The sequence below is a fragment of the Cyrtonyx montezumae genome, unplaced genomic scaffold, assembly GCF_038088225.1.
Source record: "Cyrtonyx montezumae isolate F1298 unplaced genomic scaffold, pur_monq_1.0 scaffold_7, whole genome shotgun sequence".
NCBI lineage: Eukaryota > Metazoa > Chordata > Aves > Galliformes > Odontophoridae > Cyrtonyx > Cyrtonyx montezumae.
The window spans coordinates 28,026,234-28,051,445 of NW_027072078.1; the positions used below are offsets into that span (position 1 = coordinate 28,026,234).

The window sequence follows — 25,212 nt, forward strand, 5'->3', positions numbered from 1 at the left end:
TGGTCTAATTAAAAGAAAATATCTCCTCAGGAACCTACTGAAACACGTTCTACCTCAGTTTAGAGTAAAGAGCATCGACAAGTGCTTCCTTGAGCCCTTACCAAATGTAAGAGAGCTTTTTGGTGCAGAATTGTCCTGGATCTTTAATGGAAGAGCAGAGCTCCAAGAACCAAGTGCATCATTTGATTATGATTTTTATACTTTTCCAATCAATATATTTTCCTTCTCTTGGAAGCACTCTATTGCATACTTTTCAGACCTAGAATAAGCGTGTAAGACTGAAAAAGAGTTTCCTATTTCAGCATTGTGTACAATGCATATAGACCTTTATTAATAAAAACTCATCTAAACATCTATTTGTTCTTTGGACCAACTCCAGTCTCCTTAGGTGACCATAACATTTCTTACAAACCTTTCATAGAAGATTTAAAATATATACTTCAAGACAAGTAACTAACCAATACATTAAAACAACATTAACACAGAGACAGGAGGAAAACAAAGCAGAGACGTTGCACACCAAATTCACTGCTGGCATAGGCTGGCAGAACCCTCTTCGTATCTCCTTTCTGCTTCCTTGCACTGCTGCTTTTCTCTCAGGATCTTAAAAGGGAGCTGCAAAGCCAACATGAGGAAATTCCATGCATGTCCACAACCGTGGGTCACACTAAAGTCCTTCTCAAGAAGGCACGTGATTTAGCACGTGACCTATTTCAGCTTTGTCCTGTCAGACTGTCTGTGCACAGGCACCTGTAAAACAAGGATAACAGTACTTCTCTACTTCAGAAAGCTGCTATGAGAACAAACGTATTTGAGTGCCTGGACCACAGTCACAGCAGTAAGGGCTGCTTCAGTACCTAAAATACAGCCTCTGTCTTCCCTGCAAACAGAACAAGGAAAAGACAAGAGCTATCAGAAATAGCACTGGTAATGGAGGTCTTTCTGACACCATATGGTAGTGGCTGATTTAGCTCAGCACTGTGAATGATAGTGTATTAATAGGCAGAAATCAGTTACTTATTGCATCAAGGCCCACTTGCAATCCATAAATTTCTTAAAAGCATTACTAGCTATCATCGTGTAAAGAGAAACTCTTCATTCCTAAGTTTGAATCCCATTTTTTTTTCCACTGAGCTACTAAGAACAAATTCCTCAAAACTTTCAGGATAAAGTGAAGCAGAAGTTGCAGCTACAGAAACATAGTGCAAAGGCTCAGTTTGGCACTGCAACATTATGGACAGACAAGACGTTATGGTAAACTCAGCTTAGATCTGGAAAAAAGAATCCTATAATTGAACCAACATTATCAAATGTATTGCATACTATTGTAACTTCACAGTAATCAAAAATCAGACATTAAGGTTTCTATAGAAGCAGCAATCACAGATTGCAGTAAAATACACCACTGAAGGGAAAAAAAATTGCATTTGGCAATTTCATAGTCAAGTGTTCCTTACGCTCCTCCAACAGTCATTTGTCAGATATTTTCCTGTTTTAAAGGTGCATACTGTTTCTTCTCAGTCCTCGTGAGACTTCTCTGCAATGACTTTGCATTCATACTGAAAAACAGAAGTTGGCAAAACGATAATTACGTATGTAACTAATAAAAAAAGAATGCTACGAAGGGGAATTTTCTACAATACAAGTCATGAAATAGCTTAGCTTACTACTTCACCTAGTTAAGTTTGGTCTCCCTAAGTTCTGTGCAAACAATGCTGGCTGTGATTTCCATCCCTCTGAGCAGCACAAATAGCACAGACTTAGGAGTGGCTTGACTTCCCCCAAAACACCTGTGTTTTAAGTATGCACCTGAGCATACAGAGCAAAGCAATGGGCCACGTTCCTATTAGAAGTGCTGAAGGTTCACTAACCAAATCAAAAAGCAACAGTTACCAGTTTGTCCTTCATCCCACATCCTCAGTTGCAATGACTGATTGGTATGAACGAAGGAAGCAGCAACATGCAGATCAGAAGTGTTACTAGAAGGCAGCCAGTCCTCCCTCTGCACTTACCATTGCCAGCTGCCTCCCAATATTGCCCATAGTTATTCCACCAGCAAAGAATATACATGGCAACCAGGAGCGAACGTACAGGAAATCCGGAGATGTGTATCTGGAAAAGAACAGCTTTGTAGCTCAAACTTGTGCCATATATAAAGGAGAGTTCTTCAATCTCAGGAAACAAACTTACAGACTTACCTTACAGGACACCTCAACTCAAAATGCCACTATTATAGAAACTTAATTGCTTAAAGAAAACATCAACTGAGGCTTCTTATTGATTATAATCCTATTTGTTGAACTTAAAACACCTCACCAGCTTACACTGTTGATAAAAGCAGCCATTCTACTGAAATTAGCAACTCCCAACTAAAGGTCTCAATACAAAGCTTTCACAAATTTATTTTATGCACCAAATTAAGTTACAGAAATCACACCAAATTCTTCCTCTTCAGTTATTCTTGCTTTGAATTACAGCTTCAGGATACTATTAGCCTCAAAGAAATACATACTTACTGATAAACTCCATTGTAAACCAGAAGCTGTGACACCAACGTGGCCAGGAAAGCAATTCCTACTCCAAGAACAAAACCACTTCGTGATCTGTCAAATGTCCACCACAGTCCAATGGACAGGGCTGCTAACGTGAGAGACAACTGGATATTGTTGGCAAAATCCACTTTCTGTGTTAAATGTTAAGGAGAAGTATGGAGACACCAAATGCAAATGTAATTTTCTTTCCTCTGTTCATCATATTTTAACGTAATAGTTTTCCCCACCATAAACAATGCAGTGCTAATTGTATCTGTAAGCACACAGCTATAATGTACAAGGAAATACGCCTTGTAAAAGTTGCCAGCATATCAGGAAACTACCAACTCAAAACACTTCTTCATGTTTTAAGGGTCTTAGTACTGTAAAAGAGCAAAGCCTATATTCCTACCAACTAACACTGCACTTCTAGATGCACAAAAGAAATACACATTACAGTTCACTTTCCATCCTTATCTGGTCCACTATGCATGAAATCTTCAGTCTGCCATCAGCCTCCTTTAAGTGGCAAAGATTTACTGGAAAAAAAACAACCAACAAAACTCATCACTCTTTCTTCTATTATGTTTAAATGACATGGTAGTTCGCATTCAGAGAAATGTTAAGTGCTTTCCTTGGAATGAAATGTAGATAATATTACTGTGAAAGTATTCAACACTAAAAATCAGTTTTCGTGAAACCTGCAATGAAAGCTTGAGTCACTCCCCACATGTTTGTTTTGTTTCATCTTCTTCAAAACGTTTTGAAAATAGGAACTCAACCTCACTATTTGTTTCCCAGACAGATTATTGAAAAGGAGGCTGTCAAGTCTCAAAAGCCTGAAAGCAAATCTGTGGGATGAAAACATAAAACCACTGTCCTACTTTCTCACAAAGGCCTGGAGAGAGCTACAGGAAATTAGAAAGAAGTTCAACTAATAAGTAAATTAATTAATTATAGGATAAAAATCGATACCATCAGAAAAAAAATGTCAAATGAACAAAAACCACACCAAATATGGCAGTGCACAGAGCTGGTAACAAACTGAAGAGACAGCTTTCTGAGAGAGCTGTCAAGGAGGAAACACAGACAGTACATTAATGTTATTCTGCAATATGCACAACAGCTGCTAGAAAACTACAAGGTTTGTTACAAATAACTTGAACTATGCAGGCAAACGCTGTCAATTCTCTTGCATTTTTACAAAGCAAGAAAGTTCTGTTTGCTCCCAGAACAGGTATAGTCCAATGCTGGTGAGAACCACAGGACTGCATTAACAGATCTTCAACCAAAATAACAAACAAGGCTGGTGAAAGACACCACGAATGACTCCACCTCAGCAGCTCCAGCTTGTCTGGCCATGCTAGATTGGTTTTGCTCCCACAAGCCATCCTAGCAACAACAACAAAAATATCCAAGGGCCACCTCAGCAAGAGCTCTGTGAGCTCTCACAACATTCACTGAACCTGCACTCTTTCTTTTCTTGGAAATTCTTAGCACTCCCACCACAAATTTCTGCTGCGTTGGAGCTGACAGTAAAAGGAATGAGTTTCAGAGAACACAAATATTCTTTCAAATCAGTTTATACCACAGGAAAGGTAACTATCCTCTCAGCATCAAGGCCTCATTTCTGGAAGGGGTAATACCTGAAAAATGTGGTGTGCAGTCCTGGTATTACCCAATCCTAACTCTGCCCCACTCTTTACAAAGCAGTCGTGCTTCACTGGTGACCTCAAGATTGGGTTTCAACTTTTAACTACAATGTTAAAAGAAAATCAAACCTTGAATTCAAGGCATTTTTCTGTAATAGATGTCATGTAAGCAGTTCCCTGCACTTAATTTTTCAGAGAAAATACTGAAAGACAAAGCCCAAGGCTGAGAAATTTCTAACTAAAAGAAGGACTTTCCCAAACCAAACCAGATGAGAGTTACTATCTCCATCTACAGTTCAACACTAAGACATATTCTGCATTTCCTCTGCAAACATGCTGCACATGACATTTCTAACAACTCACAGTGAGTGAGGACGTAAGCTTTGCTTTACTGGAAAGCAATTTCTTATTGCCAGTTTCACTGGAATATAGGATACAGCGCTGGCATGATTTATTCCCACAAAGACTGCTACACATCGCATCACACTGGACCATTCCCTCTTAAATTTATGTGGCTCTCCCAGATGTCTGTCCATGCATGGGTACAATAACCCAATCACAGCTGTGGAAACACAAAAGAAGAAAGGACAAAAAAAAAAATTAAAGCACTGGTAATATTTAACTAAAACAAAGATTACCTTGCCTTTGAGAATTTCTGTAACCAAAACAAATCCTTTAAAGCATACATGATACAAAACACACACTAAAAAAAAAAAAAAAGAAAGAAAAGAACAGTAATTGAAACAATATCATGGTTTTCACAGGCCCTGCAGAGCTGTTCAGCATCATCTTCAGGCAGACCAGCAGCAGTAGTAAGACTGAGCCAACTAGAGAGGATCCAAATGCTCTACACCATACCAGAATCTGCACAAACTCAGTGGAGTCCAAAAAAGTGCAGCATTCAGAAAAACAAGCCGTGAGAAAAGGTAGAGAGGAAAACAAATCCTCCATGAGCAGTTTTCTTGCCAATCAGGTCAAACTGATGACTAATAACGGAAGAATAAAAGACTCTCTCTGACAGCAGCCTTGACTGCCCTTGATTGTAAATATGCAAAACATCTTTATTTTGTTCATAATAATAAACATTTCTTTGCAGTGTGGTTTATGTCAGTTCCAGGAAGGCTGTACAAGTCAAAAATGGTAACATGATGAAATATCAGCATTTAGCATAGAGCTTGTCTGCATGTATGCTAGCAGAGGAGATGAGGAAAGAAACTGAAAAAAAAGTCTGATAATGAACGAAACAACTCAAAGTTTATCAGGAGTCACTCCAGTTGGAAAAAATAAATTAAGCTCTATCTTTAAATCAGGTGATGTAAAAGCTAGTAGTGCAAATACCTAGCAGGAGACTGAGTTTTACAAACAATATCCAGTCTTGTCATCAAAACCACCAACACATGAGAAGCCTTGTGACTTCCCTGCATGTAAAATATCATTACTTTACCAGACACATTTGTCTGGGCCAATGGATTCAGGGGGCTACTTGGAGGATTTCCTTTCAAATCAATTTCTTCTACATCTGGGCTCCAGTGTTTCAACAAACTATCAAAAGATGAGCAATTACATGAGTAGAAAAATAATACTCTTACACATTGCCATCAGCAAAACAGTGATATCAACTCAAAAGCACATTTACTGACTCATGTTGATACCAAGAGAAGTTAGTTTTGATAAGATTGAGAAGCTCTCTCTATAAAAATATTGTCTTTTCTGGGAAAGTTCACTAAATCAGAATCCTTCAATCCTGGCTACTAAAAATATTCCCCTGGTGAAGCATAGAACTGACCTGTGTGATAAATAATCTTTGAAGACATGCAGAAAGCTTAATCCCATCATACACAAAGATGAAAGAAAAAGGGCTATTCCTTACTGCCTACAGCAGACAACTCACTCACACTAGCTCCCAAACCACACAGAAAAGCCTCTTCTCTCTAAGTGATCAAGGGAGAAAGAGTATGTTCACATCATCTGACTTGATGCACAGATCTAACCGAGGTGCTCTGTGCTGTAACGTGCTGCCACAACTGTGCACACTGCATATCTTGCCTGAACTCCCTGAGAAGCAGTCAGGGCTCCGAGTCTTACAGAGATAAAAACAATTCCTCAAACTGAGCTGAGGAATACATGGAAAGCTGGAACACACAATGGAGCATTACTCAGGGTGCTACACTTTGCTTGAAGCATGCTACAGCGTGTAGAACCATCTGATAAAGGCAGTGCCTGCAGAACACACTGCTGTAATCCAGCCCTGAAGTTACACGTTGCACCACCTTCTAAAAGCTAATAAAACTGTACTCTAACCCAGCAGATAAATAAAAGTTTGAGTTCTGCTAACAGTATTGCAGCATAGCAAGTTAACAGAGTAATAATTTCTGGATACGTGTATGCCTATTTGTGAATATTCAGAGTGGTTGGGGTAGCAACAGAAAGAGTAAACTTGCTGGAAGACGCATTTTTAACTACCACATCCTTCACATGAAGAACATAACTCCCTATCCAACCTTTCATCTCCACAAACACAACTGAACTTACCTGATGCTGTGCCACAGCAAGGTGGGACCCACCAAGCTGAGGAGAAGATGCTTGTGATCACATCAGGAGGGAAGAGAGTAACGTTTCTCTGGATCTGAAGCAAGTTTAACACTAATGCAAGAAATACGCCAATAAAAAACAGCACTACACCACGAATTACCAAATTCATGCCACGACTGGTCACAGATGAAATGTATGGACCACACTTTTTTGGTAATGTTGGTTTTGCATCATTTTCCGCCATAACTTCTTATGCTCTCTGAGTCATCCAACAGGCTCACTGAGGAGGATTCACTTGTAGCTGGTATTTCAATTAGGAGACACCCAAATCCTGAAAAATAATAAAACAAGGGTGAAAAATATAGACAGACAAATAAATCTGGAGATATTATACTGAATTTACTGAAGGGGCAATTAGTTCTTTGAGAGCAGAAACGACCAAAAACACCTTAAGAATTAAAGTTTTACGAACAGCTGTCCATTACGAGACAATGGGATGGGACAGGCAGGAATAAAAATCACAGCAATGAAACAAAACTGACATCAGATGAGAGATAGGCTCGCCTCATAGCAACAATAAATTTTGTTTTGCTTCCTTCCTTTGGATAACAACTGGAGATTACGTAATTCAGAAGCACGTAACACAAACCCTCAGATCTGTGACAGCCACAGGGGTTCATAGATCTCTCTCCTTGAGGAGAAGTCAGAAAACATTTCTCAATTGCAATGTAAGATCTGAGAAGTAGTTTTCAGGATGGAGTCAAAATTCCAGCAAGCCCACAGTGTAACCCCAGCTACAGAGCAAGTAACTTGGCTAACTGGAAAAGAAACCTTAGACAAAATCAAAATAACTCACATTTTGTCTAAAGTAACATACGTGATTACTGCTTGAATTGCAAACAGGCACGAAAGAATATAAGAGCAAAGGGAAGAAGGAGCTCCACCTGCCCATGCCTGGGATAACTTTCTGTATGAGTAACTGCAGGCACAACCTGAATGGCAGAGCTCCCATCCCAGCCCCTCTTCTTGAAAAAAACAAAAGCTGTCAGTCAAGAGTCTTGTTATACATGGACTCAGTGCCACACTCATGTACAACAACAATTTTGATCGACAGCTTAGCCACCTGGAACCTAAAAAAAAAACCTAAAAAAAACCACCCAACACAACAAACAAACAGAAAGCCCTGACAATGTTTTTAAATCTGGAGCTGCCAACTGGTGGCGGCTCCTGTTAACTCTAACTTATGGCCATGTGGATGGCAGAGGAGCACAGCAGGGGCTGCAGCCTTCCCCATCCACGCTGGCTGACCCATAAGGGCAGTGCAGAGGCTGCCCTACACTGTTACTAACTCAGTGCCAAAAGTCAAGGACTGATTAAGACACAGATAGCTCCAACAAAAATGAGAGGCCATGCTGCAGCATCCTCCAGCACTGCTCCTTCCAAGAAGTGACACAAAAGTGTTCAAATCACATGCAACTTCCTACTGGCAGTTTGAGGAGGCAGCAGTCATCCCAAAAAACACAAGACCTCTTCTGCCTGGCTGCTTCTGAATGGTGTTTGTAATCACAAACACAGCCTGGTGAGGTGGAGGGGGAAGAGGGCAACCAGGGTGCCTGGTTCTGAGTCAGCAGCCTGACGCTGAGCATTGAGATGTCTGCAGCAGGGCTGGCATCTGCAGCACTCTTCCTTCCAGCAAAAAGGAGGTACACCACCTTTTGTTTTCCCCTCCTCTGGATGGCATGGCGGTAGAGCTGAGATAACACATTTAGCCTCCAGGAAAGAAAGCAGGGAATGGCAAATAAATCATGCCTTCAGCTGAAAACCTTCCTTGTCCTGGGGACTTTGCCCACCAATGGTGGCAGGAATAGACACAATTCTCAGGGGAAGTCTTTTAAATGCACAATATCAGAGACACTCCTTATCTTCATCCTTCCTAGGAAAACGCACTCAATTTTCCTCATCATCCCAACAGCTCTTGGCACTTATTAAGTCTGAACATTCCTTCTTCGATATTGCATGAACAGAGCTGATACATTTAAGTCCACGTGCGGATCTCACGGCCTTGCACAAGAAAGTTCCCACTTCTGTGCATCTACTTAAACAAGTTCTGCTGCAGCACACAGTTCACTGTTGCCTTTTCCTCTCCCATAAAGTAGCAGCTCACATCCTGTGACCCCTACACATCCTGTGAGCCATCACTACACCTGAGTCTTTCTTCCCTTCTGTTGGCAGCCTCCTGCTTCTCAGTACCAGCCCCAAACCTTGCACACTGGATTTTATCCCGTGCATATTACTCTGACTCTCAACGTCACTCCATTTTTCCTGCAGGATATCCATCCTCTTTGACCCTGCAAATATTTCCCAACTTCCATGTCATCAGCAAATATCAATACTATGATCCTACTGTGCACAAAGTCATCAACTAAAACATTAAGCAAGACCAACTCAACTCCCAATCTTTGAGGAAATCTATTAATAATTTCCCTGCAGCGATTATTTCCCTATTTTATAACCATCTCTTGATATCTCCTTCTAACAAGACTCTGCTTCTTGTAATTCTTTGAATACAATAGTCTCCAACTTAATTAAGAATCATCAGCTGTCCCATGTGGCACGACGTAAAATGTTTTACTTATGCAAAAATCGATCAGATCTTACTTTTCTTTCTCTTTCCCCAGAATGCTGATAAACAAAATGGCCAATTTGACTTGGACTCCAGTTTCAGAATACTGAAAAACACACCTACCCAATTTCTCACTTTATACCTTTGGCAAATATACGATACTTAATTGTGAAGGCTTATCAGAACACTACAGGGCTTTTTGATGCCAGAGGATGGGTTGCTGACTTTCATACAGCTCCTGCAGCTGGAAGCCATTCGAGGCACTGCAGACTCCAACAACCGTGAGACTTTTACCACGAGGCAAACAGCCCTACGGGCACAAGGACACTGGTGGTGGGCACACGCCAGTGAACGTGCTAGGAACAAGTAAGGCCAGCTCTTCAATTAGTATGACGCAGTGACTTCTGCCCCGGTTTCTCACCGTATGCATGTTGTTCCCATTTATTCTACTACACATTCTGACTTTTCTCCATTGACTGGTTCCTGGCATACCACAAACAAAGAAATTGAGAAGAGAAATGTATATGCTGACCAAATGCAATGTCAGGGCTCTGACAGCCTGGATTTAGGATTCTCAGACACAGCACACACTTGCACACTGAAGCATTTACTGCTGGCTCCTTCAATGTAGATGGAAATCGAGATATCAACTCCTTCTTCTGGGCTGGGAGCTGGTGTGAGTGCAGATGGGCGAGCCAGCCTGCCTCCTTCCAAGCCCTGTATTTCACCCAGGGTTTCCATTCAGATGGCATCCTCCATCTATGGAACCAACGCTACTTCTGAGACACTGTCTCTTGGAAATTAATATTCAAAGCTACAGAAGCACTCAGGAACTGGCAGGCTTGGCACTATTACCAAGTCTCTGCTTCACTCTCCCTCTCTGGTGGCACACAGCCCCAGCCCAAACTTCTTAGCATAGCAAACATACCAGGTACAGTCTGCATGGAAACTGCATGACGCCCGGCCTTAACAAAGTTAACGAGAAAACTACCAGCCCAGACTTTTTAAAACAGTCATTTCACTAGTTTTTAATTATATGATGCAAATACTCCCCGTGCTCAGGAAGAGCTGGTGCACAACGCTTCCCCCCTCCATAAGACGCACTATCAGCAGCTCAGCGCAGCGGAAAGGATGTACGGCAGCGGGTGGTGAAACAACGGGACACCACCACCTGTGCCCGAGGCAGCACCAACCCCACTCCTAAGGGCACGGGGCCGAGCAGCCCGCCGCCCTGACAACCCCGAGTGCCAGCGGGCAGCAGGCCCGGACGGGGGCTCGGCGCTTCCCGGGGGCAGCTCCAACCCGAGCCCCTCCGTGCCGCCCCGTCCCTCAGCGGCCGCCGCCCCAGCTGTGAGCAGCCCTCCGCCCGGCCCGGCCCGGCCCGGCCGCCCCCCCCCCTCGGCGCGGGCGCCACCGCAGCCCCAGGACTCACTCGGCCTCCGCCATCTTCTCCTCCCGCGCCAGTCCCCGCCCCGCGCAGCCTCCGCAGCCTCCCGCCGGCGGGGCCGGACTGCGAGCTCCGGGCGGAGGGGTAGGACGTGGGCCTTTGTGTGACACGGCTACACCGCGAACTGCAGGAGCCAAGAGCAAGGAGGATGAAATCCTCGCTTCGAACGGCTGTCTCGAGCACCTGGCTGCAGAGAGTTGCACGTGTGCTTAACGTTATTGATTGGGGCAAAAAGAGACGCAGCTCGTTACTCCAGAAACCACATTTTCATCAGCAATTTGTGCTCTCTAGGGAGGAAGGCACGATGCGAAGCAGGCAACGATCTGCTATAACCTTTCTTCATAAGTAGGCAAGGCATAACAATTAAAAAAAAAAAAAGCATTTATTGCATGCTTGGGGAGATATACAGGAGAACAGAGCTGCTGTATTCATTATTAAATTTATTTCTGTGCCATATTAATTACTATTCCCCGCTGAACTTTTTCTGTTCTCATTGCACTGATGTTTAGTGCAATTTGTTTAAGAATGTCCGCACACAGCCTTCATCCAGGCTCTTTGCAAACACTTTGCTGAGCTCTCCATATTCTCAGGCTCCTTCACAGTGCTCCAGTGCAGCGTAGTTCTCATTTCCAGCCCTGGGTTAATGCTTGGGTAGGATGAACTTTGTTACTGTGTTTACTACAGTAGTATCTTTAGTGGTAACCGTTTCCCCATGCTGATATGTTCTTAGAAACACTGTCTCAAAACATAGATAAACTCAAAGGAGAGCGTATGGATCTTCAATAGACATAATAAAAATAGGAAAGGAGGAGATTTACAGCAGCACAAACCCACTGTGGTTTAGATGAGCAATGAATGAACTTTCAGATCGTTTAACTTTAGTTTTCCTCACAAAGAAATAAAATCTCATTTTTCTCAGTAACTCCTACTTGCCTGAGGCAGAGCAAAGCAGGCCAGAACTGCTGGTCCGTGTGGGAAAGCCTGAAAAGAGAAACTTGTCGTACATCAAGTGTGAGCATTAGAGTGGAAAATGTGGCATAAGTGGATGGTGAGTACAAGTGACATCTGTTTTTTCCCTTCTTTAGATACATGTATAACCAGGTGATGATTTGTCTGTCAATAAGATCAGGTTAGCTATAGTAGGGCCTATAAAATTACAACTCCTATGAAAAAATAAGCCGATCATTTTAGAAGTATTAACTGTATTAGCAGAAAACTATTAAAGCCAAAATATGTGAAAAACAAACAAACAAACAAAACCCCGATATTGATATAAAACACTGTCACTCCAAGAACTTTATTGACATTGCCAATGTAAGCTAAAAACTTACTAAATACTTAGTCCTTATACCCATCAGGTTATGCCAGAGGGTACCATGTTTGATTGCACAGAAATGAGAGGAACGTGATGGAAAAGTAAAGTGTCCGACTAGGAAATTAACAGATTAGATACCTCAGCAGATAGTTCTGCTAACAAATGAGGCAGATCTGTGACGGCAGAGAAGTGTCATTTGCTCTGCCTTTGACTGGAATTGCTATGGAGTATCATGGGAAAAGCATTCTGGAAGTGACACAGGGCTGTTCAACTGCACTGGCTGCAGAGCATGACAATATGGAGTATTCTGGATTTAGTTTGGGGAAATAAATATTTTGTGGGTATGATAAATCTGGTAATGAAAAGCTCAGTAAAGTTTGTGCAAAGTAGAGGAACCTAGAGCAGCCACGTATCTATAGAAAAAGTGGAATTGCTCTCATATCCCTAACAGACACTTCTAGAAACTGGTGTTTTGTTGAGGGTGTTGTGGGCTGGTTGCATGAGTCAGCACAAGACTGCCTACCTGAGGGTGTGGGACAGTAAATGAAAGGATCGATGGATGAGAGAGAAACACTTAGAGAACAGGTAGAGCTGTACAAGCACAGATCCTGAGTATCTCTGGTGTCCCTTAGGCAGGACACTTCAAGAAGTCTGGGTATGAGGTGTGTGGGACAGCTGACAGCTGTAGAGTCGTCACATCAAAACCTGTCCTCTCCTTATTCCAAGTTCCTGACAATGGCATTGAGTGCTGCTGTTACTTGGGGCCTTTAGCTGCTATTGCAAAATTAAAGTTGTAAATTTCAGATTTTTTTATTTATCAAAATATTCTTCAGGAATATAAATCTCCTTCAAAGCCTCCTTGGAAGCTCTCCATGCATACAAAAAGCTTCTGGAACGCCTTCAGAAATGAAGAATTATAGAACTGGGCACATTTTCCACCAATGCTTATTATTTCACCAGCTGAGGCTGCTGTCTTGTCTCTTTTATTATCTCCAAAAGAAGGAGTAGTAGCCATCCTCGTTAGCACACAGCTGGGTCACAGGCACCACTCAATGGCTGACAAGTCCTGCAGCATATGGGAGGCTCGTTATGCACAAAGGGGCAGTGTACTGTGAACGAGTCCGGGGTCTTGGCAAGAGCACAGCACTCAGAGAACTTCCATAACATTGATTTTCCAATAGGGTTGGCATTTTAGAGAAGGAAGGAAAAAGGAGACAGCAGCAGTGTGAAACCGTCAGATCATGTGCATTCTTACAAATGAAAAAGGCTTCTGCTTATCTCAGGTTAGCAACAGGATGCACAATTCCAGGGCTGATATCAAAGGCATGTTTTTGTTTGCTTTATTTATTTAGCCACTTGCAAAAGATGCTGGGCTGTCAGCTCCAGAGGCTAAAGTCCTTTGTTTATCTTCTCAAAGGTGCAGCACAAGTTTCCCTGTATTACTGTGCCAGTGTGGCTCTGCCCTGATCTGCTTTCCCCATTCATTCAGTACTTGCTAAAATAAATACCTAGGGAAAACATGCTGCCAACCACGGTCGTGGTTCCTGCGATATGGAGCCCAGCCCAGTTGGAAGTTTACCGAGATAACCTCATTGCATCACATGCCAAAGAGCTTCACACAGCTGTAGGACTGTGGCATTTAAATAAGATACTGAAAAATGCGAGGTAATCATCATCGTGTTAGAATACATCCAGCTACGGGATTTAGAAATTAAAGATTTCCTGTCACGTTATTACAGTGCCACACGACATCTAGATTCAATAGACAGGCTAAACAAAACTGGGACACGGAACTTCATCAGGATGTGGAAACTTCTGGTGGGAAGCAAAATGGTGCAGAAACTGAAGGTACGCATGGAATATATATGGATATGTTCCTGCTCTAGATGTCTGTGCATGTGTCAGAAGCGTGTCACTTGCTGGAAGTGAAAATAAGGTCAGTGAATTAGTATATAGGAAAAGGGCAAGAAGAAAATTCATGTCAAATCAAGTTAAAAATAGATGGCTGAGTGGGTAAGAAGAACAACATGAGAAAAGCAAAGAGGAAAAGTGCAATGTCTGAGAATGAAAGCAGTCCTGCACAGGAACTTAAATTATTTTGTGAATTGGATTGAAAATATTTTACATGTGTGTGCTGTTGAAGGTAGAAGAAAACGGTTTCCCTCTTGAAGTGTTTAATGTTTGGTTTGGTGGTTTAGAATTTCTCTGTGGCTGTGAAATTCAGGTCCTTTCCCTTTCTCCTTTCTTTCTTCTTGTCTCTTTTGTGTTCCATATGTGGAGTCTCAGATCCACAAGGGAGTAAAAAAAACTCCAGCAATGGCAGTTGGAAAGCTCCAAAGACTTGCTGTAAGTCATTAACAAACAATTGCAGTGGTAATTGCATCGGATAATACTGACATTATTTCAATCTATATTAGGTTTGTAGAGATACAGACCTTATATTTATGCCTACAAAAAAAGTGCCAACAGCTAATTTTAACTATTTTCAAGCTAGGGCAATAGCATACACAGTCATTTTGTTATTCACTGTACAAATACATTGAGAGCCAGTATACTCCTGTGTACTTTACAAACAGAGAGAGCAGCAAGTTCCTCTGCAGCTGGTAGAGAGAAAAATAGAGTGACTCCTCCTGCTCACTTGATGTTTCTATTTTAAGTTTAAAAAAACTATCTTCTGGAGAAAGCTGCTTCTTTCGGCCACCTGTTGCAGAGGGAAAAGATGCCAAACCTCATTCAGACATGTAAATTTTAGACCTCAGAATAAGGAGATAATGATGTTATCCTGTGTAATTTGTTGAACAGCACAGGTTATCTGGGTCAGCACTGAGGAATGCAACCAGTCTTGGATTGCTGTATGGGGCAGCAGTCACTGCTGGCACTGACACTGCTGTGAAGGACACATTTGGAGCAGTTTGAAAAGTGTCTGTTCCTCTTAGCCAACAGATATCTGTAAGTCTGCAGTGACAATTCAAATACCAAAAGTTTTTGTTTCCAACAAATATTTCCATTTTGTGGCGATTCAACCTTCTCTGAAATTTGACCTTTCCCTCAGAGTGCAAAATGCAAAAATAAACAAGACAGGAGCTTGCTCTGAAACACCCTTTTCCAACCTGCACTATCAATACCAGCTGGGGGACAAAAGGACAAAGGGTACTGGTGGATGGCAGCTGGACTGAGCCAGCAGTGTGCCCTCACAGCCCAGAAAGCCAGCCGTGTCCTGGGCTGCATCACAAGGGTAAGGGAGGGGATCCTGCCCCTCTGCTCTGTGCTGTGAGAGCTCACCTGGAGCACTGCGTCCAGAGCTGGAGTCCTCAGTACAGGAGAGACACGGACCTGCTGGAGTGCAGCCAGAGGAGGGCCACAAAAATGATCCCGGGGACGGCACAGTCCCTGTGAGGACAGGCTGAGAGCTGGGGCTGTTCAGCCTGGGAAAGAAAAGACTCCAGGGAGAACTGAGAGCGGCCTTTCAGCATCTAATGGGAGGGCTGTAAGAAGGAAGGGGGCAGACTCTTTAGCAGAGTATGTTGTGGTAGGATAAGGGGAAATGGTCTCAAACTAAGAGGGGAGTTTTAGACTGAATATAAGGAAAAAGTTTTTTACAAAACACTGGCACAGTTTGCCCTAAGATGTGATGGATGCCTGGAGACGCCCAAGGTGAGGCTGGACATGGCTCTGAGCACCTGATCAAGCTGTAGGTGTTCCTGATCATTGCAGGGGGGCTGAACCACGTGGCCTTTAAGGATCCATTCCAACTCAAATGATTCTATAATTCTATCAGGCTATCAGAATCCAACTGAGAGAGGTCGGTGCTATAGGACACTCAGGTCTCACCCCATACTCATGCCATCCTCTTGGCCCCTCCCAGTTACATTACCACTGAAGCATCCAGAAATCCTTGTACTGGCAGCAAACCAGCAGAGCCAGGCCCTGAAGCAAGGGGCAGGTTGTTCTTCAGGCACACGGCAAGGCACTGAGCTCAGCTGGGAGCACTTCTAGCACACAGCCTGACCAGAAAAAAAGCCAGGTCTGGTGTTTGATAACATGGTTACGCAAGGGACACTGGGATAAATGGAGCTGTAGCTAACAAGCAACTCTATGCAACTCCCCCTGAAGCTACAAAAAGAGAAGAAAGTTTAATAATTGTCTGACTCAGCACTACAGGTTTGTCTGAGTCACAGTATCACAGAGGCAATACCAGAAAGCCATATTCTAGAGAAAGAACGAAGGCAGAAGAGTGTAATAATGCAAACTAATGTACCTGGAATTTGGATTGTGGAGTTCTCTGGATTGAAAAATTGAATCCCTTTTCCTCCTTCTTATTTTACTATTTGTCTGTAATCTTTGTGAGAAAAAAAAGAAAAAGAATTGTTTCCTTATAAAGACACACCAGTTAGTGTCAGCAAGGGATTGCTGAGCTGTCCTGGCTTCTTGGAAATCTGCTTCTGCTACAGCATGTCCTCTTCTGATGAAAGCTGGGATTTTGCTGTGTTGTTGAAAGTTTGATGTCGCAACTAGAACCTGGGGCATGAACCTTCTAAACTTTGATTTGAACGTGATAGCAAATGGGACTGAAAACATAACTTGGCATATTCTGCTATACATACTTCTTAAGGTGGAGGAGGATGATCCAGTGTTTTAGCTTAAAGATTTAATGAAAAAGATTTAAGAAGGTTTGATGAGGAAGATTTTTTTAATTCGTATTTGTTTTTGAAGAAATCTTACACACGTGGCAGACACAGCACTAGTCCTGTTGAAGTATATAGGACTTCATATGTCCTTATAAATACCTATGTACTGAGCTACATCACTGATGTGGATCACTGAACTATGACCAGCCTAAACTATGCCCTGAATTTTGTCTTACTGTTTTTTGACTCAGCTACAAATTTTGGACCCAAATTTCTGCTGACTTTGTGAATTTACCCCAGTACAAATCTGGCCTTCACATTACAGAGAGGTAAATAAAATCTCAGTATGGTGTTTGTGTTTGCATTACTCCTTGTGGGTTTTTTATTGGTCTCTCTTTTTCTTTTTTTTTTTCTTCTTTCTTTTTGCTCCAGTGATTCATTTATGAAAAAAGATGATGAGATTCAGGCTTCTGATGGTGTTTCCATTACCCAGGAATTGAAGTACTCTGAGCAGGCCAGGACTTGCATAAAGATAAACACATGTACCCAAAGTGAACACAAGTACTTTAAGCACATAAAAATATTAGAACTTGTGTCCCGTGCTACTTAACTAGTAGACCTGCTGTGGATTTCCAGGGTAGAGGCTGGACTCCAAATAACACCAGCAGTGTGCACCAGCTTCTCAGCTGCTCCCTGTCATTTTCTGAAATGTTCTTCCTGAGAGTCTTGTGAAGATCTTCCTTTCCCTATAAATTCAAAGCCGTATGTCAGCTGCCAAAGGTAGTGTAAAAAGAAGGAAATTTCATGCACCAGTCTCTCTGAGAGTAATATGCTTATGCAGTTTCTTGACTCCTAGCTCAATAGTTCCAAAATGTTGGTGCAACAGAATAATGATCATGTTTTATTTATTAAATTTTAGCTCAATATTATTAGACAGTTCAGTAGTAATATGATGTGCTTGAAATCAGTACATGGGCCAAAATTAGTAATGTTTCATCAGATAATTTCTGCTGCTCCACAAGTAATCTCACCTTCATAGACAGCACTATTCTTATACCTTCTACCTTTGGATGAGACTTGGTTTTCTGTGGTCACACCAGAGAAGTGGTACATTTACTATTTGCTCTCTAAGCAGAATTTCAGCTGCTTCTTTTGCTGCGTAGTAAATGAATACTGCGCTCAAATTTTATTTTTCCTCTTCATAAATAAGAAATCTCATCCTCATTTTGCAGAGAGGTGCTTCATTTTCTTTACTAACATTTTATTGTCTGCCTTGGTAACAAATGTGCTGTCTATTTGGAAAGACCATGGCTTCCATTAGACCATCCTATTCATTTGGCTCAAGTGGACAATAAAACATGTCAAATGACAGGATGACACTGCTGCCCACAAAGCTTTGGAGAAAGAAGTTATTCTGCCTCCTGCCTCTTCATTGGTTTTTCTGTATTATCTGAGTGTACTCTACCACTTTGTATTTTGATGGAGGCATGGCCCTTCTGATGTATTTCTATTACTTTTTAGTGATTAGCCCAGTGTAAAAATTGTCAGATAACAGTGATTACATAAACTTTCCAACAGTGATTACACAAACTTTCCAAAGGGGAACGTGGGTTCCAGGATCTCAAGGATTAGAACCTGCTGCTGGAAAATGTTGAAGAAACGTGTTTTTGGCAAATTATTTTGCTTCACTTCAAAAGCACTGGAAAACTGGGTGAGTCCTTTAGAAAAAATGTATTGCTGCCCTGAGCATAGATGGAAGAAGTGACTGAGAATCAGTGCCAAGTACTAAAAATGGCCAGTCTGTGGCTCAGATTAGAGTATAAATTGGTGAGATGATATATGTTCTATGGAGAAGGAGTCAATTTCAAAAGTATTGGAAACATTCTCTCCCTTTCTTGATACTTTTATTTCTTTCCTTAATTAGTGAGTCAGAAAGTGATGAAAGGCTTTGAGTTAGATGCAATGGCATTCCTTACAGGAATTGGTTCAAGAAGAGCTGGCCACAAGCAGCTTGCTAAGAAACCATGACAGAATGTTTTCATGTTTTTTAAGACTGAAGACTTAGCACAAGATTGTTACAGAAATATACAGTGCTCCAGCCAACACAATCCCTCACACTCTTGGTGATGTCTCCCTTGTGATCAGCCTCTACCTTGAGAGGTCATGTCTAAGAGACAGCACGCTCTTTGAGAGAGGCAGCATCTTTATGTGTGAGCATCATCACAACATCTAGAAGCTATGGCTACATTTCTAGAACCGAACTGAATCTCTTAACTGTGGTAATAAGCCATTGCTTATCCAAATGATCTCTGTTTGAAATACAGACAACAGTAAATAATAACAACAGAAATAAAAACAACGCATTTCCTTGGCTGCCTCCCCTTGCTATTCCACTGGAGACATTCAAGTACCTGAAGATGGATAAAGGGAATAATACAGATGTATTGTGCTTGAAAGTGGTTGTAACAGCAGCACACACAAGGTAGCTGTAAGTGAACTATCCTGAGGAATGATGGTAGCGTGTGCTCAGAATGTTACATCTCTCCTCCTAAAATTACAGACTATTTACAACACCTCTTGGTCGAGTAGGGATTTATTTATGTTGCTACACGTCCAGATAAATGTTAAATATGACGTCATGGCGTATTGCTCCATCACTGCTGGAAGTTACAAGTGGCAAGACATGCAGAACTTTCTTTTGTGACATTCCCATCTACAGATACGTGTGAACTGATAGAAATAACCTTTTGTAATACCCACAATTTTCTGTAGTTCTAATTTTTATAGTGCCTGCTGCTTGAAAGATGATAAGACTTATTCATAGAATTCACACTCCAGTGGTTTGATAAATATATAACAGTCTGAAAAGGAGTTTCTTGGTGCAGTGCGTGTTATTCATCAGGTCTTAGCTTTCCTTGGTTTCGGTTCTAAGGTTTATTCTTCTATTATTTTTATTTTTTTTATTTGACATTTTTGTCTGACTTCTCTGATCCTCTTCCTACCAGAATCTACAAGGAAAAATAGCACTTGGGACTACTAAAACTAAATATGGTGTGACAAAAAATATGTTTATATACCTTTATTATATTATCTCTTATTCTCTATCTGACAAATGAGGAGGAAAGAATATTGTTAAGTGATATTCTATAGCAGGCACAACGCTTATCAGTTATTTTCCTTTGACCTTCTGCCTCAGAAAATTAATTCACTTGAGCTGTTCATACGCTAGAACATTAGGGAAAAAATAATGTTAGCACTAGTGAATATAATCTCTGCAGGAAAGCTGGGCAATTATTCAGCAGTCTAATCTTATCTCTTGTTTCATTTTTATATGGCAAGCCTACATTTAAAGTATTAGATATACCGTGCTTCTGCTCGGTACCTTCAAAGCACAGTAAATAAATGCTGCTAAGTGCCACCATGAGTGAAGGAGCTTTTAATGAGAAGTGTGAGTAGACATGTGTGCCATTCATCATCCTGCTCCGTCCGATATTGGGGCTCTTTTTATCAGCAGTATTCTAGCAGTGTCATCACCTCTGGTATAAATCTTCTGTCAGTGTCTGTCGTCCCCGTGCCCTATTAAACTCATGCTTGCACATAATCACTGGATGACCTTTGGATGTCTTTCATTAACCTCCAACCCGAACCCTGCTGGCTTCTTGTTGGTAGGTAAATCTATAACATGACTTCTGCTTATGAATCAACCTTTATCCTTGCTTAATAGTCCTGCCTTTCAATTTTATTTGTTGTTGTTGTTCTGGTGCAAAAAGATAGCTACAATCTTGAACAAGAGCTTGGGTTTTGAGGATCGAAAAAGAATGTTCACCTAGGTGTCTACTAATAGACTTTCTCCTGTTTTCCACTGCTGCTCACTGAAGCTTGTTTGCTGTCAATTCAGGCAAGATGTTAGCCTTGCAAATAATATTTTTGCTTTTGACAGAGGTTTGCTTTCTCTCAGCTATTTCCTTCTTGCCATGTTCCCCTAATCAGGGGTTAGAGGTTGATTAATTCAAATTAAATTGCACAGCTGTGATGTAATTCAGTCTAAAATTTCTGATGCTGGAGATGACAGTAGCTATTACAGAGCAATAATAACAATAAAAAAAAACAATAATGCAGGATTTTATTTTGTTGAAGTTTGATGTGAAGTGGGAAGGCATTACTCCCGAGCTCTGTGTTGGCACCGTCTTACTGTAGTGCCCTGGTCAGGCTCCTGGCTTTTTCTATGACTCGTTCACCTCACTTTTAAGATGGGCCAGGGCAAAACTCTACTCTGCAGAGTGAAACATGAAAAATGGCTTCTATTTATGTAACTAATCTACCCTTTTGTGCTTGGGCATCTTGCTGATACTCTCATTAACCTTGCTCACTTAGATGTGCATGCAGAGGTATGAGTGGGCTGAGCTATATTTCCCCTCCCTCATCCCCACCTCCTCTTGCGAATGTGACTCTAATGACTGTTAACAAAAATTAGCCCTAATTAACTAAAATTCTTAGTGGCTGTATTTCTGCAGACCCACTGATGAAGCCAGTGTCCACAAGAGCAATTAATGTAAGTCAGAATGAAAGTATGTAGGCTGGCTTCTGCACTTTCTGCTGAAGTGCAGTAAATCATGCTTAAGCAATGTTGAAATAAGATTGGGTGACAGTATCTCCTCCTCAACCTTATATATACCTTTAACAAGGGCATTCTGGAAGTCTTGTGGACTCATAATTAATTCAACTAACTTGTGTAACAGCAATGTTTCCTGAACCATATAATGCACAAACATTCACTAAATCCATGTCTCTATGATTTCATTATCTAGAAAGCCAAAGCAAAATGCCAATAGTTTTTTTCCTGAGTTTTTCTCTCTCCATTTATTTTTACTGTGCTCAAGTATGGCAAGTAAATTACGCTTCTATTTCCTGCTACAGTCTGAAGCTGTCTGCTCACAGTTGGAGGGCCCATCTCCTCTCAGTTCGTGACCAAGCAGCATCAAAATAGGGAAAATTTCAGGGAATTCTGAAGAGACAGATAAGCAGCTTGTCTCTTCTTTAATTGACTGTGTTTGATATAAGATTTGCTCCTTGTTTTTGTCTGCGCTGTCCTCATTTCTACATTTTCTCCCTCTTCATTTTTTTTCTGTGTTTGGATGTCTTTGCCCCTGAAAAACAGCAAATAATCACATTTTGACATTTGAGTTGGGTGGATCAAGCTGTCCAAAATCTCTGTGTGCACTTCATTGATGAGCCACGAAAATGTTATGTTTCCCTGAGACAATCTGTAAAGTGCAGCATCCTTCTGTGTCCACCACACATCTCCATCTTAAAATGGATTTGGCTTCGTTTCACAGATGCAGAGACGAGACCATGTTGTGCCCAAAGGGCAGAGGTAGTTGAAGTGAATGCATAAACGTGCAAGAGATTTGAACTTCCTTTAAGATCTTGTTCTGAATTTCTCACTCAGTTCTTCTAAGATGGGGAACTGGGACAAAGCAATTCGTAGTTGCTGCTAGTATTTTATTTGATTAGCTTTACCAACCCGGTACAACGCTGATGCCTGCAAAATCCCTACCCCGAGATGGCTGGTAGGTATGTGTACTAAGATGAATAAAGTCACAAAAACATGGGAGTAGAATGGGAAATAAAGGACTGGAAGAGGTTTTCAAGGTGAAATTTGACTGAATACATTTGAAAATCTATGCAAAAAAAAAGTGGATTTTGAGGAGAATCCTCTAGAGTGAGGAATCTGATGTGTAGGTGGCTCAGTCCTACGGACTTGAACGGGCTCTGGTCTGGCTGGGGAGGAACAGAAGGTTTTTCACTAACGATGACAACCGAGAGGACTTGAAATGACAGCAGCAAGGAAACACAAATGAGTGGTTAATTGTGTGACCTACAGGGAGCACTGGAAGACATTAATGGGTATAAAGAGGCCATATTTCCATAAATGACCATTAGTCTTCTGCAAATGTTCCTTGAAATGTAAAGGAATGATTTTATCTCTCCAATTAATCATCCTGGAAATCCTCCTTCGTGTAATCTTGAAAACACCGGAGAGGACTTACTATCAGCAAACGTTGCCAGATGTACAAAATGGCAGAGTAATATGTTGCATAAAATGATTTTGGGTGGCAGAAACTGGAGAGCAAGCCAAGAATACTGCACCAACATCTGAGCTTTTCTACAAGAGGCGTTCCCAGCCTCGGGAGGGAGCACTGGATAATTTATAGGTTAACATTTTCTTTTTATGTGAATAGCATTTTTTCTCATTTATAGTTAATTAGGTTAAGCATGCATGGGGAGCGAGGGAGTAAAGACTTTCAGAGAGAACCTAAACGATTAGTAATTTGAATGAAGTAAAAGTATCTGCTGAAAGATGTAACTCGAATTAAATCCATTGCTATAACAAGTCTCAGATAGGAATTTTAAAGGTTCTTAGATTAATTATAGCAGCAGCATAAAAAGAGGTAGAGCATATTTACCCATTAGCAAAAAAATACATTTCCAAATGTCATGCCTTCCAGTGTATGCACACAAATGTATGTATATTTAAAACTCTCTGTGCAGCTTGTAACTAATTTTTGGCTTCCGTTGCAGATTACCTTTAAGTACTGGGTAGTTTTTTGAATGTAAGCACATAAATCCGAGATGAAGCACTTTATTTCAGGGATCTGATGTATGAGGTTTCCAAGCTGAAAAGTGCAGCATTTCTGAAAATCAGGCAGAAGTTGGAGCTAGATGCTAAATATAGATTTAACAGTTTATCCTCTGACACCCAAATAATTCAAGAAGTGAATGATTTATGATTTCAAGAGTGAATGATTATTTATACTGGGAAGCCCTGCCATCTTTATTGCACATGAGCAGTTCCGCATGGAAAGTTAGTTATTCAAAGTAGTTTCATGTTTGTGCTATGCCCATAAAAGTCCTATTTTTCTAGATCTTTAAAATATTCTAAAGGGACTGAATCTGAGCCCCAGAGAAGGTCAGGGAGAGATGAGCAACTGGTTTCCTTGTGTCTATTAGAAACATCCAGTGTGTACTGGCTTACCCAGCTGCAACTTAAGCCTACCAAGAGCCCACTGAGCTGCACCTGGCTCCAGCAAGCCTTTCACATCCCCATCAGGCTGCAGCAGGGGCAGAACTGTCAAAATTCCCTAATGAACAGCAGGCAAAAGCTCTGCCAGGAGCTCTGCCTTCAGAACAGATTGCAGTGTACGCTTTGTGCAGGGGTTATAGGCTGCTTTTGCAGGGTAGGGTTTAATTGTGCAAGGGCTTATCTATTGCCGATGTGATCACCGTGAGAAATTGTGATCCACCCTATAGCCCACGAATTTGCCCTGGCAGCAGCGTTGAGCAAAGTTACTAGAGGTGCCACTGGTTCAGCAAGAGCTGGCATTTCAGGTGCCATCCAGCTCCTACAGAGCAGGTCAGCGGAGCATTGCAGAGCTGTGGTGAAGCAGGCACGGAGGTCACCACTGCCTGAAAACCTGACAGAGCAGCACGAGCTTTGCTGTGCCTAATAGCTGCACCTCCAGAACATGTCCTCAGCTCACCATGGAGGCATTCCACCTTGGAAACTAATGGAACCTGTCCCTCTCACACATGCTGGTTATCATAGAATCATTTGAGTTGGAAGGGACCCCTAAAGGCCAGCAGGACCAACTCTCCTGCAGTGAACAGGGGCATCTACAGCTCAGTCAAGGTACTTGGAGCCCCATCCAGCCTGACCTTGAGTGTCTCTGTGAATGGGGCATCCACCACCTTTTTGGGCATCTCGTGCCAGTGCTTCACCATTCTAATTGTAGAAAACCTTCTCTGTCTGTGTCTCCTTCCCACTTCTGTGATGCAGCCAAGAGGAGATGGGATGCAGGGATACTGGAGAAATGTGTAGCTCTGCACAGCTCTGGCATCAACGCTGGGGTCTGTAGCAGTGGAAAGACAAAGCTGGGGTTATAGCCAGGTTCCCTTGAGAAACAGTGATTTCTCTGGAAGGAGGTGGCAGCACGTTAAAAAATGTAAGGGCGTCATTTTTCATGCAGTTTCTGTGAATATGGGTAATGAGCTACCTGCCATCAGTCTTCTCTTTTCCTGGGTGGGAGGTAAAGAACTGGCTTTATGCTGAATGGGTGCTTGTGCGAAGTGGGTCTATGCAGCCGTTTGTGAGCAGCTTGCAGACATTAGGAGTAAAGGTTCGTTACATCTCTAATTTTTTTCCTCCTTTGGGCAGGTGGCCTAACAGCCCAGCAGCTGATCCTACTTTTTAAATTTAATTTTAATTGAATGCACTGCTAGAGATGCCTTAAATTGACTCTTTTTGTTTAAATTTCCTAAGGGATTTTGCCCCAAGACCTCTATCCTAGTGATAACTTATTCTGGCCAATGGAGCCAGTGCATATTTATTGTATATCTGTGTCCCTTCTCTGGCTTCTACCACGAGCACTGCAGTGCTGATGACTAGAAAATTACTCAAGTGTGAACTGTTTCACTGTCTGTCAC

The 25,212-nt window shown here is 41.8% G+C and overlaps 1 protein-coding gene across 2 annotated transcripts; it reads right to left on the bottom strand.

Annotated features, from left to right (window-relative positions):
- Positions 1–304: 304 nt before the first annotated feature.
- Positions 305–10,833, bottom strand: INSIG2 (insulin induced gene 2). 2 transcript variants are annotated; one of them, XM_065751404.1, is made up of 6 exons: positions 10,771–10,833; positions 6,716–7,046; positions 4,621–4,745; positions 2,517–2,683; positions 2,013–2,112; positions 305–1,559 (listed from the first exon to the last, which is right to left on the bottom strand). In XM_065751404.1, exons 2-6 carry the CDS (start codon positions 6,957–6,959, stop codon positions 1,518–1,520), a joined length of 678 nt encoding a protein of 225 aa, XP_065607476.1. In that variant the 5' UTR covers positions 6,960–7,046; positions 10,771–10,833; the 3' UTR covers positions 305–1,517. The 2 variants fall into 2 exon arrangements, with proteins under 2 accessions (XP_065607476.1, XP_065607477.1); XM_065751405.1 differs by lacking the exon at positions 10,771–10,833 and having other exon boundaries at positions 6,876–6,962.
- Positions 10,834–25,212: the final 14,379 nt, after the last annotated feature.

Excerpts from the sequence above, each read along its gene's own strand:
- INSIG2 (XM_065751404.1), bottom strand. The coding sequence starts at position 6,959 with ATGGCGGAAAATGATGCAAAACCAACATTACCAAAAAAGTGTGGTCCA. Across the intron at positions 4,746-6,715 it reads TTGCTGTGGCACAGCATCAG|CTGTGATTGGGTTATTGTAC; the intron begins GTAAGTTCAGTT and ends GTGTTTCCACAG. Across the intron at positions 2,684-4,620 it reads GAATAAATCATGCCAGCGCT|AAAGTGGATTTTGCCAACAA; the intron begins GTATCCTATATT and ends CATTTAACACAG.